The sequence below is a fragment of the Toxotes jaculatrix genome, chromosome 5, assembly GCF_017976425.1.
Source record: "Toxotes jaculatrix isolate fToxJac2 chromosome 5, fToxJac2.pri, whole genome shotgun sequence".
NCBI classification, from domain to species: domain Eukaryota; kingdom Metazoa; phylum Chordata; class Actinopteri; family Toxotidae; genus Toxotes; species Toxotes jaculatrix.
Window position 1 is genome coordinate 904,907 of NC_054398.1, and position 15,472 is coordinate 920,378.

At 42.7% G+C, this 15,472-nt stretch overlaps 1 protein-coding gene across 1 annotated transcript in view; it reads right to left on the bottom strand.

Moving 5' to 3' along the window:
- The window catches only part of ntrk3a (neurotrophic tyrosine kinase, receptor, type 3a), a 122,288-nt gene that overhangs the window by 43,115 nt on the left and 63,701 nt on the right, over positions 1-15,472 (bottom strand). Inside the window, 7 exon segments of the mRNA XM_041038353.1 lie at positions 431-477; positions 1,895-1,918; positions 2,923-3,106; positions 3,338-3,450; positions 9,140-9,284; positions 10,116-10,258; positions 10,672-10,826. Of these exon segments, the coding sequence (XP_040894287.1) occupies positions 431-477; positions 1,895-1,918; positions 2,923-3,106; positions 3,338-3,450; positions 9,140-9,284; positions 10,116-10,258; positions 10,672-10,826 (811 nt within the window).

Genomic DNA, 15,472 nt, shown 5'->3' on the forward strand with positions numbered 1-15,472 from the left:
TGAGCATGCTGAGTGCCTCAGGCGCAGCATTTAGCTTTCTCTCATCTACAGCATTGGTAGGGATCTTCTTTGATGAGTTCTTCATGTTCCTGGGTATGTCATCTGAACCGTCCACGCTCATGTACATTTTATCTGAGCGTTTGATTATGCCTGGCTCAAACTTGATCCTAATTAATACAATCTAGATCATCTATACAGGCCTGGAGTCAGTTTACAGAAATGAATAGCATCTTTAATCTCAATCAGAATGTTGTGAAGAAAAAGTGCATGCTCAGTGTGTACTGTCACCAGCTCGTCCAGCCCTTGTTGTGATTATGAGCTTTTCAGTATGGGCTTTGTTTCTCTACCTGGGTGACTGGAGGAAAATGGAAGAATAACAAGCCACAATCTCAGCCAAGCACTCAACATGTTTAATATTTCACTCACTCACCCCAAAAGTATCTTCTTCAGGTTTGCGAGTCTCTGCAGTCGGGGTTACTGGTAGAGAAAAATAAGGAGATAGAGACTGAGTTTGAAAATCACAACAGTTTACTGCTCTGCTGCTTCTGCAAAGAAACTGCAGAGACTGCCGGGAGACATCGCAAATAATAAACTATTCAGTAATAAAACAGTGTGAACAAAGAGCTGCAGACACATGGAGGTCAGACACACAACTCACAGATCAAAGTCATGAAATGGAACTGTGATCTGTCCATTAGTAGATAATAAATAAATCCCGTCCTTGTAAAGATCATGAAGTACATTTAGAGCTAAGGCCAGTATTATCAGCAGGGATCAGATACATACACATCAGCATCAATACGTGTGCATGAAGAACAGTAGGGAACTGCTATAAATTACACCTGTAAACATAACAGTATTAACATTACACCAAATGTATAATGTGTAAAATGCACCAAGTATCGAAGGTACCAAGTGCAGAACGTCTCGTGCAGAACGTCTCGTGCAGAACGTCTCGTGCAGAACGTATTGTGCAGAACGTATCGTGCAGAGTATCATTATTATCATACACCCAGTGGTGAGTTCATCAGGCAGAGCTGCAGTCCCATACTACCGCTCAGCCAGAAATTCTACCTTAACACAGATATTAAGTATTCAGTTTTGATTGGCACCATCAGACAAGTATTCATTTCACTATATACTCACCAAGCACTTCAATAGGAACACTGGCTTTTTCATGCAATGATCCAATCATGTGGCAGCAGTACAATAAAATCATAGGTCAGTGACATCACAAAGGAGGGAAATGTGATCTCACTGACTTTGACCCAGAAACAAAAACCATCCAGTCACTTTGGGCTTTAATACCAGTCAGTCATGGTCTGAATGTCACAGTGTGTCTGAGTATTGTTGCTGACCATGTTCATCCCTTCATGGCCACAGTTCACCGTCTTCTATCGGCTGCTTCCAGCAGGATAATGCTCCATGTCACAGAGCTAAAGTCGTCTCAAACTGGTTTCATGAACATGGCGATGAGTTCAGTGAACCCAGCACCCTGTGGAATCAATGCCACGAAGAACTGAGGCCCAGAGTCAGCATGGCTCCTAATAAAGTGCTTGGTGAATGTTTGTCTGTTACTGAGGTTTGAGTGTTGTGTGTAGAACCTGAGTTACTGACAAACCTGTTAAAATGACCACTGGGTGTATATATGACAGCACTGAAATAGAACTCAACTCAGATTAAGTCCAAGTACTGAAGTCAGTCCAGAACTGTGCAGCATTGAAGTAAATATACTTCAGTTTCTTTCCACCACTGGAATTATTACAAGCTGGTTGTAAAAAATCGAAGTGAGCATGGACGTCTGAGGCCGTTAATGTAATGTCGACAGCGTCATGGCGAGGAGCTCACTCCGTCACAAACCCTGCCATAATGAAATACTTATAAAAACACTTACCGTAATCATAATCTGTCTCCGGACCTGCAAAACAACAAAGAGGGAAGACAGACTGTAAGGACATACTGCACGGACGAGGTAAGGTGGAGTACATACATGTTTCAGCGTACATGAGAAAGGGATAACGAGATGAAAACAAAAATGGCTGGAAGCTAGAAGACTGTTAAAGAAGAGCATGTGGAAGACTACAAACAGAACATGGTGTAAGTGTGAAAAGAGCGAAACACTAGAAATAACACTGTTAACAAGATCATCACCTCTTGTACAAATATAGGCCGACTTTATTCTCCACATCTCATTTACACGTAAACTAAATATAAGCTTTATTTCAGCAGTTCATCCAGTTCAGACACAGTCAGAGAGATAAGCAGCTAACTCCTCATTCCTGTGGGAACAGGCTGCTGTGACTGTGTTAACCTGAGGCCCCTGGAGCAGCCGAGCACAGGATGAGATTCAGTGACAGTTATTTCTACAGGATCTATGCAGGGAGGCTGTGGCTCAGGTATGGTCAGAGCACTCAGCTGAGCCTCCACACCCTGTCTTTCCAAATGACGACAAACAAAACTTAGACCACTTCTCGCACTAGTATTGAACAGTGACATTGAACTTGTGACCAAAATCATCTAACGAAGTTTATGCCTGAGGAACCAGCGCTGGCAGAAGTCAGGAAGGGTTTTCAGTGTAGTGTCTCTGTTTCAGTGCAGCAAACCACTTCATGGCAGTTGTGTGTTTACATGGAATTACACACACACACTGTAAGAATACGTCTGACTGATTTTCTGCGGTGGCCCCAAATAACTGAGTGAGGATGGAAAATGAAAATCAAACCGTTTTAAACATTTTTCTCATCCTTCATCCAAACTACGAAAAAGAAAAATGCCTTGTATTTGAATTGTTTTGTATTTTTAAATGAAAATCAAATTACAATTCGTTTCTTGTCTTTCATCCGTTTCTGAAAGGAAAATCTAATCACCAAAAGATATGCTGTGTGTCCTCGGACCTGCGTGTCCCTCAGCGCCCCAACTTACCGTCAAAGGGCTTGTCGAGGAAATGCCCGTACACAGTGCTAGTGGCTGCACCCAGATAGTTGGTGGCCTCCAAAGTGTAGTTGCCATTGTTGTGGTGTGTTGGGTTTTTAAAGGTGAGGCAGCCTTCTATGTAGTCCTGGTAAATATCCATATCAGGGCGCACGTACTCTGTGTGGGAAATTTCCTGAGTGGAGAGCAACAAATAAAAATCATTACAAAAAAACCCTGAGCAAGTTCTAACACCCAGGGTCATTTACCAACCCATGATTCAGCAATATTATTCAAAGTAATGTAAGTAGATTTACTCCATTACTATACTTAAACTGGCAACCTGACCAACAGTCAGAGAAATACTGCAGACAAACAGGAGGTGTCAGAAAGTCGGGGTGTTCACTGACATATGAATCAAACACACCTTATCTTTGTAGAACCACCGTAAGGTCGGGTGAGGAGAACCTCGAACAGTGAACTCTATACACGTGTCATGGCGGCGTTCTGGTTCCTTCAGCTTCACAATGGACGGAGGAACTGAAGAGACAAAAGGAAACAGAAGGACACATGAGCGCTGTCCACGCTGTGATGGAAACACAGGGACACAGTAAAGGATGTCATTGTGTTACACTGTCACATGCACTCGCACTGCAGTGGAGCTTATACTGTCATTACACCTGGACATGAAAGGACCTGAGAGAAGGAGAGAAAGTACAGAGACATAAAGGAGAGAGAGCTCGATTATCATTTTAATTTGCTGCTCTCATCAGTCTGTTCCAATCGATTTGGCGTGTGTGAGCGTGTGTGAGTGTGTGTGAGCGTGTGTGAGTGTGTGTGAGTGTGTGTGAGCGTGTGTGAGTGTGTGTGAGTGTGTGTGAGCGTGTGTGTGAGCGTGTATGCGTGTGTGAGCGTGTGTGAGCGTTCCTCTTCTCGTGTTTCTCTCTGTTGACTGACAAAACTGTGTCTGACTGCAAAAACAATTTGCTGTTTGCTGTGAAAGTGTTATCGTCTTACCGCGGTCGACTGTGAGAAATTCACACCAGCACCAGAGAGAGAGAGAGAGAGAGAACTGCTGTTATTAGTTCTGTTTATGTAGACGCACACGTTCAGACACACACTACCCATGTGATATATTATCAGTCTTACCTGGATGATTTTTATTTCCTATATGTCTGACAGAAAGTGTCTGAGTCAGATAGTCAGAGAGCAGAAGGAGCTCTGGATGAAAACATCCTTGGATGTCCGGTAAAATGAACAGGATTAACCCTGTGAGCCCGTACGTATCATATATGATACCCACATTTCTGGGACTCATTGCATCACCATCAAGCATAAACTTTGCATTTAACCCTTTTAGATGAACTCTTATGCTCGTATACTGACTCCTGGTAGACACTCCTCACTTTTCTAAATGTTTTGACATGTGTGATACAAACAAAAAATATACTTAGAATTTTTTTTTTTTAATTTTTTTTTTTACATTTTGTCAAAGGGACAAATAAAGAGTTCATATTTGAAAAATTAGAATTTTCTGACCATTCTTTCATAGTTCAGGTCTCACAGGGTTAAAGCAGCAGCACTGACAGTTTTCCTGTTCTTACAGAGGCTATAATTAACATGTGTTATACCGTGACTGTCAAAATAAGGTGTAACAAATAAAAACAAACCCTGAGACTGATCACCAACTCAGAGCTGCTGAACTTTATAGCTTCTTTCAGCTCATTGTTTTGGTTCAGCTCAGCAGCAAACAGCAGACAGACACAACACAACACAACACAACACAACACAACACAACACAACACAACACAACACAACACAACACAACACAGCAGAGCATTCATCAGCTGAAGAGCCAGATTCCTCACGAGCTGAAGGAGAGGGAATGTTTCATGTGATTCTTGTTCTGTGTGACCTGGATGTGTTTATTAAAACATGAACCATATCAAGCTAAAAGACAGATTTACTATTAATTTGTACAGAAACAAGTAGATAGTCTCAGCTTATTTGCAACCAGTGGAGTGTTTTTGCAGAACACAGTTGCCATGAGAACAGCCAACATACCAACTGTCCAGATGTTAGGTGTTTTCTTACTCAGTGGAAACATTTTGAAGTTGTGCTGCAGCATCATCTAAATGTCCATCTCTCAGACTGAACATGGGTCTGTTTGTGTCCACAAACCAAGATCCAACAGTTTAAATGAAATCGCCTCTAACAGGTGTGGTATTGTACACATAACACCACGAGTGCCTGATATGGAAAGGTTTTATGGAAAAATCATCTAAACCTCATTTTAGGTTTCAAGGTTTTCAGAAAAGCTCTGACACAGTATCCTTCCACAGTATCCTTACATAGTGTCCTTACACAGTATCCTTACATAGTGTCCTTACACAGTATCCTTACACAGTATCCTTACATAGTGTCCTTACACAGTATCCTTACATAGTATCCTTACACAGCATCCTTACATAGTATCCTTACATAGTATCCTTACACAGTATCCTTACACAGTATCCTTACACAGTGTCCTTACACAGTATCCTTACATAGTGTCCTTACATAGTATCCTTACATAGTATCCTTCCACAGTGTCCTTACATAATGTCCTTACACAGTATCCTTACACAGTATCCTTACATAGTGTCCTTACACAGTATCCTTCCACAGTATCCTTACACAGCATCCTTACATAATGTCCTTACACAGTATCCTTACATAGTATCCTTACATAGTGTCCTTACACAGTATCCTTACATAGTATCCTTACATAGTATCCTTACATAGTATCCTTACATAGTGTCCTTACACAGTATCCTTACATAGTATCCTTCCACAGCATCCTTACATAGCATCCTTACATAGTATCCTTACATAGTATCCTTACATAGTATCCTTACACAGTATCCTTACATAGTATCCTTACACAGCATCCTTACATAGTATCCTTCCACAGCATCCTTACATAGTTATCCTTACATCCTTAGAGTCCAGGAGTCCAGTTTCTGATGCAGGCTAACTTTAGCCTACATCAACTCTAAACACTGATCACTGCTCAGAAAGACACACACTCTCTTCACACAGGCTCCCCCTGATCTGGCCTGTTGGTTAGATCAAAGTCTTTATATGTGGCATGTTTAAACGATTGTGCATCAACGAATGAGGCAATGCTGGTGAAAGGTGGTGCAGTGTATGAGCTCTTTCAGCCCATTGTCACAGCGGCAGTGTGCAAGGCTGTTTTCTGCTCTCACTGTTGGTGAGTTTAATAAAGTTTGTTGTGTGGACTCAATAAAATACGATATTTAAGTCAAATATTTAAACCGTTTTTATCCTGTAAACCTGACGGTGTGATGGGGACAAACATTTTATGGGCACGTCCCATTCATGTAGTTTTGTATTTCCTGTTTATGTTTGGAACATGAGGCTGGACCAACTGACAGAACCAAACTCTGCTCCACTGTCTCTGCTCCACTGTCTGCAGCATGTAATCACACAGTTAAACAAACCCTGAATGCCCCTGCTCTGTATTTGTCATGTTGGGAACATGACGTCAAGTTACCCCGATGTTGTCTGTAATTTATACCAATTTGTTTTGAACTGCATGCCGCGAGGCCTTTCCATGAAGTAAACAGATAATTATATTCTCTGGGAAACACTATTACAATTATTATGCATTTCTTTTTCCAGCCAGAAAAAAAGTCTGCCTGTGCTGAAGTGACTTTCTACAGAATGGCTCACTGCTCTCTGCTGAATCAATAAGCTATACCACACTGGCTGTAAGCCCAAGACATGGATGGATGGGATGTAACTACAGCACCTAGCTTTCTACAGAAAACTACAGCCGTATGGTCAGTGTTTAAATAGGCTGATATATGTTACTCAGTCAGTGAGGATGTTGCTGTGAGGTCAAAGACAAGAAAAGACAAACACAGAGACCACAGCTTGGGCAAACAGTACCAAAGAGAAGGACAATACGAGTGAGTGACATGACCAAAACAAACCGACAGCAGCAGAGGATACACCACAACAACAACAACAACAACAACAACAACAATCGACATAAACAGAAAGAGAAAATGCAAATAAAGCATGTTTCCATCCAGCGGCTTCACGTGAATGTTTGGTGTTGCAAACCTTTGCAGACAGAGCAGAGACAGTTAACAGAGTCGAAGCTCAAACCTCAGACCTGATGTTCATGTCTGCTGCTGTCTTTTGTTTCTTGTTCATTCCACTGTGCTTGGTCGCATTTTCCTTTTATGGAAACACCAACTTTTCCTTCTGAGTCAAGTGTAATATCGTTTTTGTGATATTTCCAGCATTTCCAGTTCCACCAGGAGTCAAACAGAGATATTTAGCTAACTATCATAGAAACTAAGAAAATAAGCAAATGTTCACATTTAGGAATCTGGAACCACAAATGTTCCATTTTGTTTGGGCCCTACACAATGTGAAAGAATGCTAACATGGCTTCATCATGCGCTCATTCATATAAATGAGTGCTGATGGTTTTAGCATTGCACACTGTACTATGACAGTGTCAAATCAAAATCGAGCTAATGTATCGTCCTCGTGGAGCCTGCAGCCTGAAGCAGAGGGCTGCAGAGGTCTGATAACATCACTTCTTTCTACTTCCACAGCTCCAGTTTTTTTTTTTTTAACCTTTCAAACTAACAACAGAACTAACAACTAACAGAAAACAAACAGAATAGAAACATACTTTTATTTGCAAAATATACTTATGGTGCAATTCCCCCTTAAGAGCACTGCATTTCCATGAGGAGGAGGCCATTCTGGCTAAAGAGTGGAAACGGCTCATTCAGGTCTCTGAGAACAGGATGGGATACTCACAACCTCAGAACACTATATGAACATCTGGAATGTATAAACACAGCACGGCTTTACATACTGTATTTATACATTACAGCCCACTTCTCATCCGTATTGACTTCATCTCTGTTACACCTTCTTGTGTTTCTCAGGCAGTGTCGTCCATGTCCATTAGCTAAATACATTGCTGGTGTATCACTATCACAACACCCACAAACCACAGAAATACTCACTACACCTCGGTCAATAAACAATGCGCCTGTGTCTGGGTGGGCGGGGCGATATGGGTGGCTGCGGCTCAGGAAGTAGAGCCAGTGGAAGCAGCTCTGGAGGCAGAGCAGGTCATCCACTAATCAGAAGGTTGGTGGTTTGATCCCTGGCTCCTCCAGTCTGCATGTTTAAGTGTCCTGGAGCAAGATACTTAACTCCACATTGTCCCCAGTGTAGCATTGGTCGGTGAAGGTGTGTGTGTTTCATATTTCTCACCCACAACACGTTCCAGCACAGAGCAACTCAAAACAGTGTCTCAGGTGATTTTGAAATTCAAGTGTCTTGGCATAGAGACATATGTGTGTGATGCTCGGGTGGAGCTCACCCTGAAAACAGAGCGTGCAGCGATCAGTGTGTTCCACTGTCATGCACAGGCCTGTAAAGGGATGCTGTACCTGAACACGCTGCGCCGCACACAGAATGATATCTGCCTGATTATTATTATTATTATTACATATTCTGCTGCAATCATCTGATTTGGCTCAGGCCATATGTTACCTAACAATCCAATGTACTGCCAAACCAATTACTGTCTGCTCGGTACATTTTCGCGAGTGTATTGTGAAATCATTATGGCACCATTTGTGATGAACTGATTATTCCACTGCAGCTGTGATGTGCTGCAGTCGAGCAGCATTAATCAGCAGTTTGTTACATTACATACAGAGCTCATCAGCTGGAACTGTGGAAGTTACTGATGTTTGTTCAACATGAACAGAAACCAAGCTCCTGTAGTGTTAAGGTTGTTTGAATGACACTGAGGCTGAGGTGGATGTGACGCTGCAGAAGGAAACAGTCAACATGTTCCACTGTAAAGTTTATGATGATAAACACCTCAGTGAGCCACACGGTTGCACTGGGTGACATGCTCCTTCATCACCATGAAAACACACACACACACACACACGCACACACACACACGCATGCACGCACGCACGCACGCACACACACACTCTGTAGGTGAGGGGCAGTAATGATGATGGATGGGCCTGTGAAGCACTACGAAAACACTAGTAAGTATTTTTCAAGACTGACCATTGAATTGAAAACAGCCGACCATCAGAAGAGTACTCTGTGTGCGTGTGTGTTTACTGTATGTGGAAGTGTGTGTACGTACATGTGTGTGCGTACTTACAGTGAACAGTTAGCTGGACCGAAGCATTGGTCATGCCCACTATGTTGGTGGCGGTGCAGGTTAGCAGGAAGTTGTTGTCGTCTCTGCTCACGTTGACCAAAGTTATGTTGATGGAATGAATGGTGTTGTTGTCGTAGACTCTGGCCTGGAGGAAGAGCAGGATAAAATAATACAAACAGTATAACAATACAGTCTAACAACGAGGCAGGAGTGCAGCATGGCTGCAGGCAGGTGCAATAAAAAAGGAAGTAGTGTAGATCTTAGCTAGCTTACTTGCCAGGATGTAAAGGTAAGAATGTCAGCGTCAGCCTTAAAGCTGCATTGATGCAGCATTGGCCAAATAAAGAGAACAAAAACACCTTGATGTTATTCCACTAAACACAAAAACTAAACACTAAAAAACTATCATACAACTTGTGTACAAGAAGAAATGTACAACGCTACATTTATTTTGGTTTAATTCATTACAGTAGCTTCCAAAACCAGGTCCATTCAAATCAAAGACCATTTAATGGCATTTCAAAACTCTCAAAATGTTCTTTCAGCACTAAAAGTGGTTTGCCATCAGAGCAAGGAGAAAAAATGACATGTTTCATGACTCTTCGTTCATAAGGAGATAACTGGGTGAAATTTTCTCCTGTAACCAAATGTTTCTCTGCTGATAAATCCAACCCTCATTTCAAAGCTAAAGGATTCAGAAAATGATTCTGTGGTTATTTTTCTGTAAAACCTTAAAGGAGCAGGGAGACGGAGGTGTGAGAGGAATTTGATTTGTAGTCTCGAGCTTGATTTTCAGATCTCGTTAACAGTGAAGTAACACTGTAACAATTTCCCCTCTGAAGTTAGCTGGAGGGCGTGTGACCAAAGCGTGGAGGGCGTGTGACCACGCTCGCTCACGTGTGAAACGCAACACTCCCGAGTCCATGTGAATTTACCTGTGTGTGTGTGTGTGTGTGTGTGTGTGCATCCTTCCTACCTCTTGTGAATTGATGGAATGCAAGCCGTTGACAGGCCAGTCCACCTCAGGTAACGGGGATCCAGAGCCGTTACAGATCGCAGTTACTCTTTCACCCTCTATAACTGTGAGGTTGCTGTGGCTGACGCTGATATCTGGCAAGTCTGATGGAGAGAACATGAGAGGAAATGTAATCCCGCCATTCTAATAATAATGATCATAATAAGTTTTAACTTCTAGAGAGCAGCAGTGTTCCCACACAGACACCAGTCCAGTTGGATGTGAGTGTCCTTCAATGATCTAAACACTGTTTAAATACAGTGTATGCATCTTCTTCCTCTGAGCCCTGCTCTGGGTGTCATGCTCGTTCATTACAGGCAAATACACTTTAGTTGTAGTATGTCCTCCTGTTTGACTAACGTTTGATAAGGAAAATTACAGTGACCAGCTGTTTTACCAGTGTGTTTGGTAGAATAACAGCTCCATCATTTCAATACTTTAATTCCCAGTCATTCAGTTCAAAGTGTGCATATTAGGTGTGTGTGTTTGTGCGCTGATTTCCACACTCTAAACTTACCACAACTGCTAATGTACATATCGTGCAACAGTATCCTCCTGTGGTCATTAGCGCAGTATAACTGTTGGCTGCCCAGACCCGCCTCTCCTCTCTGTTGCCATAGCTGCAGCCAGCGGATCTCACAGCCGCAGGCAAACACCACCTCCTCTAAATGACTGAAGAGAAAGAGGAAGAGAGAGCGTTGACACAAAATTCAACTCGTTCACCTTCAAGCTGCTCGTCAGAGGAACAAAGCATGTTTGTCATGTCAAATCTCCTTAGCTTCGACGCATCAGTGCTAACGTAAACGAAAACTTCGGGGCGACTCTTGTTGGGTCAAATAATGGGGAACCACTCAGCAAGTCTGCAGGGATCCCCCACACTGTGACAGCTGAATGATCAGAGGGGAATGATCAGAGGGGGCTGCATACAGGCCTATTTTAACCTAAAATACACACTCCAGAAATGAGCATGTTGAGAGAGTGAGAGAAAGACACACACACACACACAAAGTAAATTATAGCACTTCATCACACACACAAAAACTGGATCCTGGAATCCATGGAAGCTCACAGATCGGTGGTTATGTAACAGCATTTCTCTGTGAAGAGAGCACTGTATTCACCCCGGTGGAATGAGTCAGCCCGCTAACCATTCTGTAATGCAACACTCGTCAGTCAGCTGGCGTTCCACGGATTTTTCGGAACCTCCCGACAGAACAAAAAAAGGAATCAGATGGTTACGAAACAGCTGCTTGGATACAGAAGAATTCAGTTTTTACAGCTGCTATTTTATTTAAGTCTGAACACATTGTGTAGAAACAACAGCAGCACGAGACAATGATGAGTTTCATTTGTTTGAACCTTGAACTGATACACCTGACTGATGTTGTGTTTCAACAATATTAGCTTGTTAGCCTAGCATCTGGGCAGGTGTGTTGTACTCGTCTGTCAGCAGCAGTGTACTCCTGCAGAGCCACCTGCTGCCTCCAGTGTACTGAAGCCATTTTGAAGTGGTCCTGTCCTGTATAAGTACACTAAGACCTCACTGCCGTACTAAACAAGCCCGTGGAGGTTTCTCATCGTCTCTTCACCATCACGTCTGCATGTAAGACGGTCTCTGCACGGTTACAGGCACCGTGAAACCACAGTACTACCGGGTGGATAAAATCCTTTTTAAGCCACACAGTTGTCAGTGTTTACTTAAAGTACTACGCAGATGGTCTGCTGGTAAGTATGTGGTTGGTAAGTGACTTGGTTCCAGACTTTCCTGTTCGAAAACTACAATTCCTAGGTTTGACTCTGAGATGCTTGTGTTGCCCTGTGATGCATTGTGGTACTACAGTGACTGTTGGATGAGACCCACAAGGATCAGGAGCAGCAGGAGGAGCAGGAGGAGCAGGAGCAGCAGGAGCAGCAGGAGCAGCAGGAGCCCTCAAGCAAAAGCCATATATATTACTCCAGAGCTTAAATCTCTTCATTGGCTCCTCGTGCATTTCTAAGCTGCTCGCTGACCACAGTCCAGTCAGAGCGCTCAGGTCATCAGGTGGTGTTTCTGGATCCAGAGAGATCCAGATGTGGTGAGGGCACTTTTAGTTACTGACCTGGATTCTGTTCAAAAACTAATTCAAAATTTTGGAGGGTGGATTTTTCTTTTCCTTGCGTCTTTTTTTGTTGCTGTTTGCAGTTTGTTGTACTTTATTTATTGAAGTGTTTTGGACATTTCTTGGTGCTGTCTGTATTTCAACTTCAAACTTATCAGACTATAATGGGTCTGTCACAGCAGCAGCTGCTCCATCCGAGCCTGTAAAGTATTTTCCAATCAGCCGACATGCCTCCACACTTTCCTGACTCGCACCTCTTCCTCCTGTCTTAGCTCCACCTACACAAGGGAGAAACGCTCCCCTTGAGACATCCTACCTCATCTGGTTCGCTGCGGTTTTGGTGAAATGAATTCAAACTTTAAACCCTGCTGCAGGGCTCTTAGTGTTTCTGGCTGCTGATGACCTGTTTGCCTCAGCCCGCTCTGACTGCCTTCTGTCTCTGCTGGGCTGCACACCGGCCTTCAGATCCCAGCTCTGTCGTGACTCATTACCTGTTTTATTGGGTAGAAAAGCTCAAATACTGGATTAACTGGTCACCAGCTCAGTATATACTAACTATCAAACTATCTACCAGCCCTGACTTTTGGTTTTACTTATATATTATCATATTACATCATAGCAGTTTTAGAGAAATTTAACACAACAGGAAATGACCTTTATTGTTAGGAGTCAGAGGGATCTTTGCCCACATGGGTAACTTCTTAGTACATACTGGTGCTGGTACTGGTACTGGTACTGGTACGGGCACTGGTACCGGCTGTGTGCTTAACAGTGTATGAACATGTCTGTGGGTACAAATTCCAAATACTTAAGAAGGAAACTGAAAAGCAAAGCACTTCACTGAATTTGGTTGCTGCTGAAACATCCCTGTTCCTGAAGGTTCTCACTGCTGTGCATGTCACACTGAAGCCACAGGCACGACTGTGATGACACACAAACTCACACAGTCATCTGGGATTTGACTGTTTGTCAAACATCGGTCCGTCTTCTGCGTCCTCTCAGTTTCTTTTCCTGCAAAATGTTGCTAACTTGTATTTTGAAAACTTTGCAGCATCTGAAATCAGAAACGCATCAGACACATTTTTCACAGATGCAGCGACTGAGTGCAGTCACACACAAAAGCATGTTAAAATGCACGTAACATTATCAGTCAGAAATATAAACGAAGACTTCAGTTAACTAGAATGGCACTCAGTGGAGAACATGCTCAGCTACACCTGTGTTTGATGTCTGATGTGAATATGTGACGCTTCACTCTGTTCACATGTAGCCGTGGCACCGTGCCTCTGAGTTTGAACTGAAATAAATGTATATATATTTTCATACAGCGATGGATTTGTCAGTGGTCACAGCAGGATGTGTGAGCTTAATGAGGTAAAAGCCACATGCTGTGCAGCTGCCATGGTTCAGAGAACCATTACCTTTCATGTTCCAGTTCCAGCACTGATCCTCACATCGGATCCTCGGCCCACAGTCAAACAAGCCCTGCGCTCACACCATCATTTACAATGGTGAATTCTCCCACTGAATGCTGCTCACTTCAGAGGAACTCACCTCAGTCAGGAGATTAAGAACATTTACATAAATGTTTTTGCTTGAGTTCAAGTTTGGTGAACTTTGACCCCTATGTTTGGGCCAATAGCAAGCAATCTTTGCAGTTAATGAAGGAAGCTATCATAGCTTACTCACTTTCCTTTAACCTCATCTGTTGGGGTATAAACTGTTCCACAACAGAATAAGGATTTAAAGAAGAAACAAACATATTTCAGGTGCATGGACTTTTTGCTGTGTGTTTACGTGGGTTACATGGTTTTTTTTTGGAAAGCTGTAGGAGCACGGTCTCAGTGACTTTTGTTCTATCCAGAGTCTATGTTTCCCCAGGTCTCTACAACAGTGCGGTGTTTAATCACAAAGGCCAAACACAAGAGAAAAATATCAAGGAATTTCCCTTTAACAGGGTTTTATTTGTGTTGTGCAAGTTTCTGGGTAAAGACATTATTTTAAAGAAAAGACAGTGTCACAGTCACAAATACTAATATGTCTAACTTATCATACTCCTCTCTTACACTTCTCATTTTTCACTCACACTGTTAGTATTCTGCTCATCTGATTTCCATGCACTCTGAAGCCTTTCTCTCCTCCTCCTCCTCTCTGTCCTGTGTTGTCACATGCATCATTTGTGGACAGCTATTTTTCCACTGGAGCCTCATGATGTCACTGTTTGTGGCTCGTAGCAGATTTGTGACACAGCTGTATCTGTAAGATTCATGGAGGTGTGAAGGACAGGGAGTAGGGAGGAGAGGGCATCTTTCTTTCTTTCTTTCTTTTTTTAACTGCAGTAAAACAAGTAGTTACACTTGAGCCGATTGTGCTGTGGAGAAGGAAGAGAATGACAGATATCAGTGCCTGGACTGTTTACTGGACACCTCTGCAGGTGAAGGACGGTTTTATCACCGTCTGAAAATGGACACATGCAGTCCTATACAAGGATGGGACCTGATCATTCTCAGTTCTGCAGATGTGTGAGAAGAAACATCTTTACTTTACTAAAGCAGGTTTATGAACCTTCATTTGCAAAGGGACCTTTTTACCTTTGTAATCGATAAGCAGCCAAACTACCAGAATAATATCCTGTTGTCTTTTCCCTTTCACCTCACACTGTCTCTCCCTCACGTCTCCCATCATGCCTGCCTCACAGTTTGAATACAGCTGAGTGTTTCATCGATGGAAACCACCCTGATGGAAGAAAACACAGCCCAGATTATAACACACATCAATTTTTACCCTCTCAACTGGTATGAAAAAAAAATGAAACGCTTTTCTTTTCTAATGTAACTTATGTATTCAATTATGTTTTTTGACTCTTACACATTGACTCTGAGCTACATCTACATGTATATATACATATATTTCCACACACAGAACAGAGATGGAGCAGTTCTTTACCACCCTGCAGGCTGTCTGTGATGAATGCTAGCTATCTACTGCGTGTTGGTCTGTTTGCTAAGGGGAAGGAGCAAGAGTAATGAACATTTGTTGATCTGAACCTCAGGCTGATTTCACACACACACACACACACACACACACACACACACACACACACACACACACACACACACACACACACACACACACACACACACACACACACACACACACACACACAGTACCCTGCTTATACCCAACCCTGAGATCAATAGGAGCATTATTATAGCCACG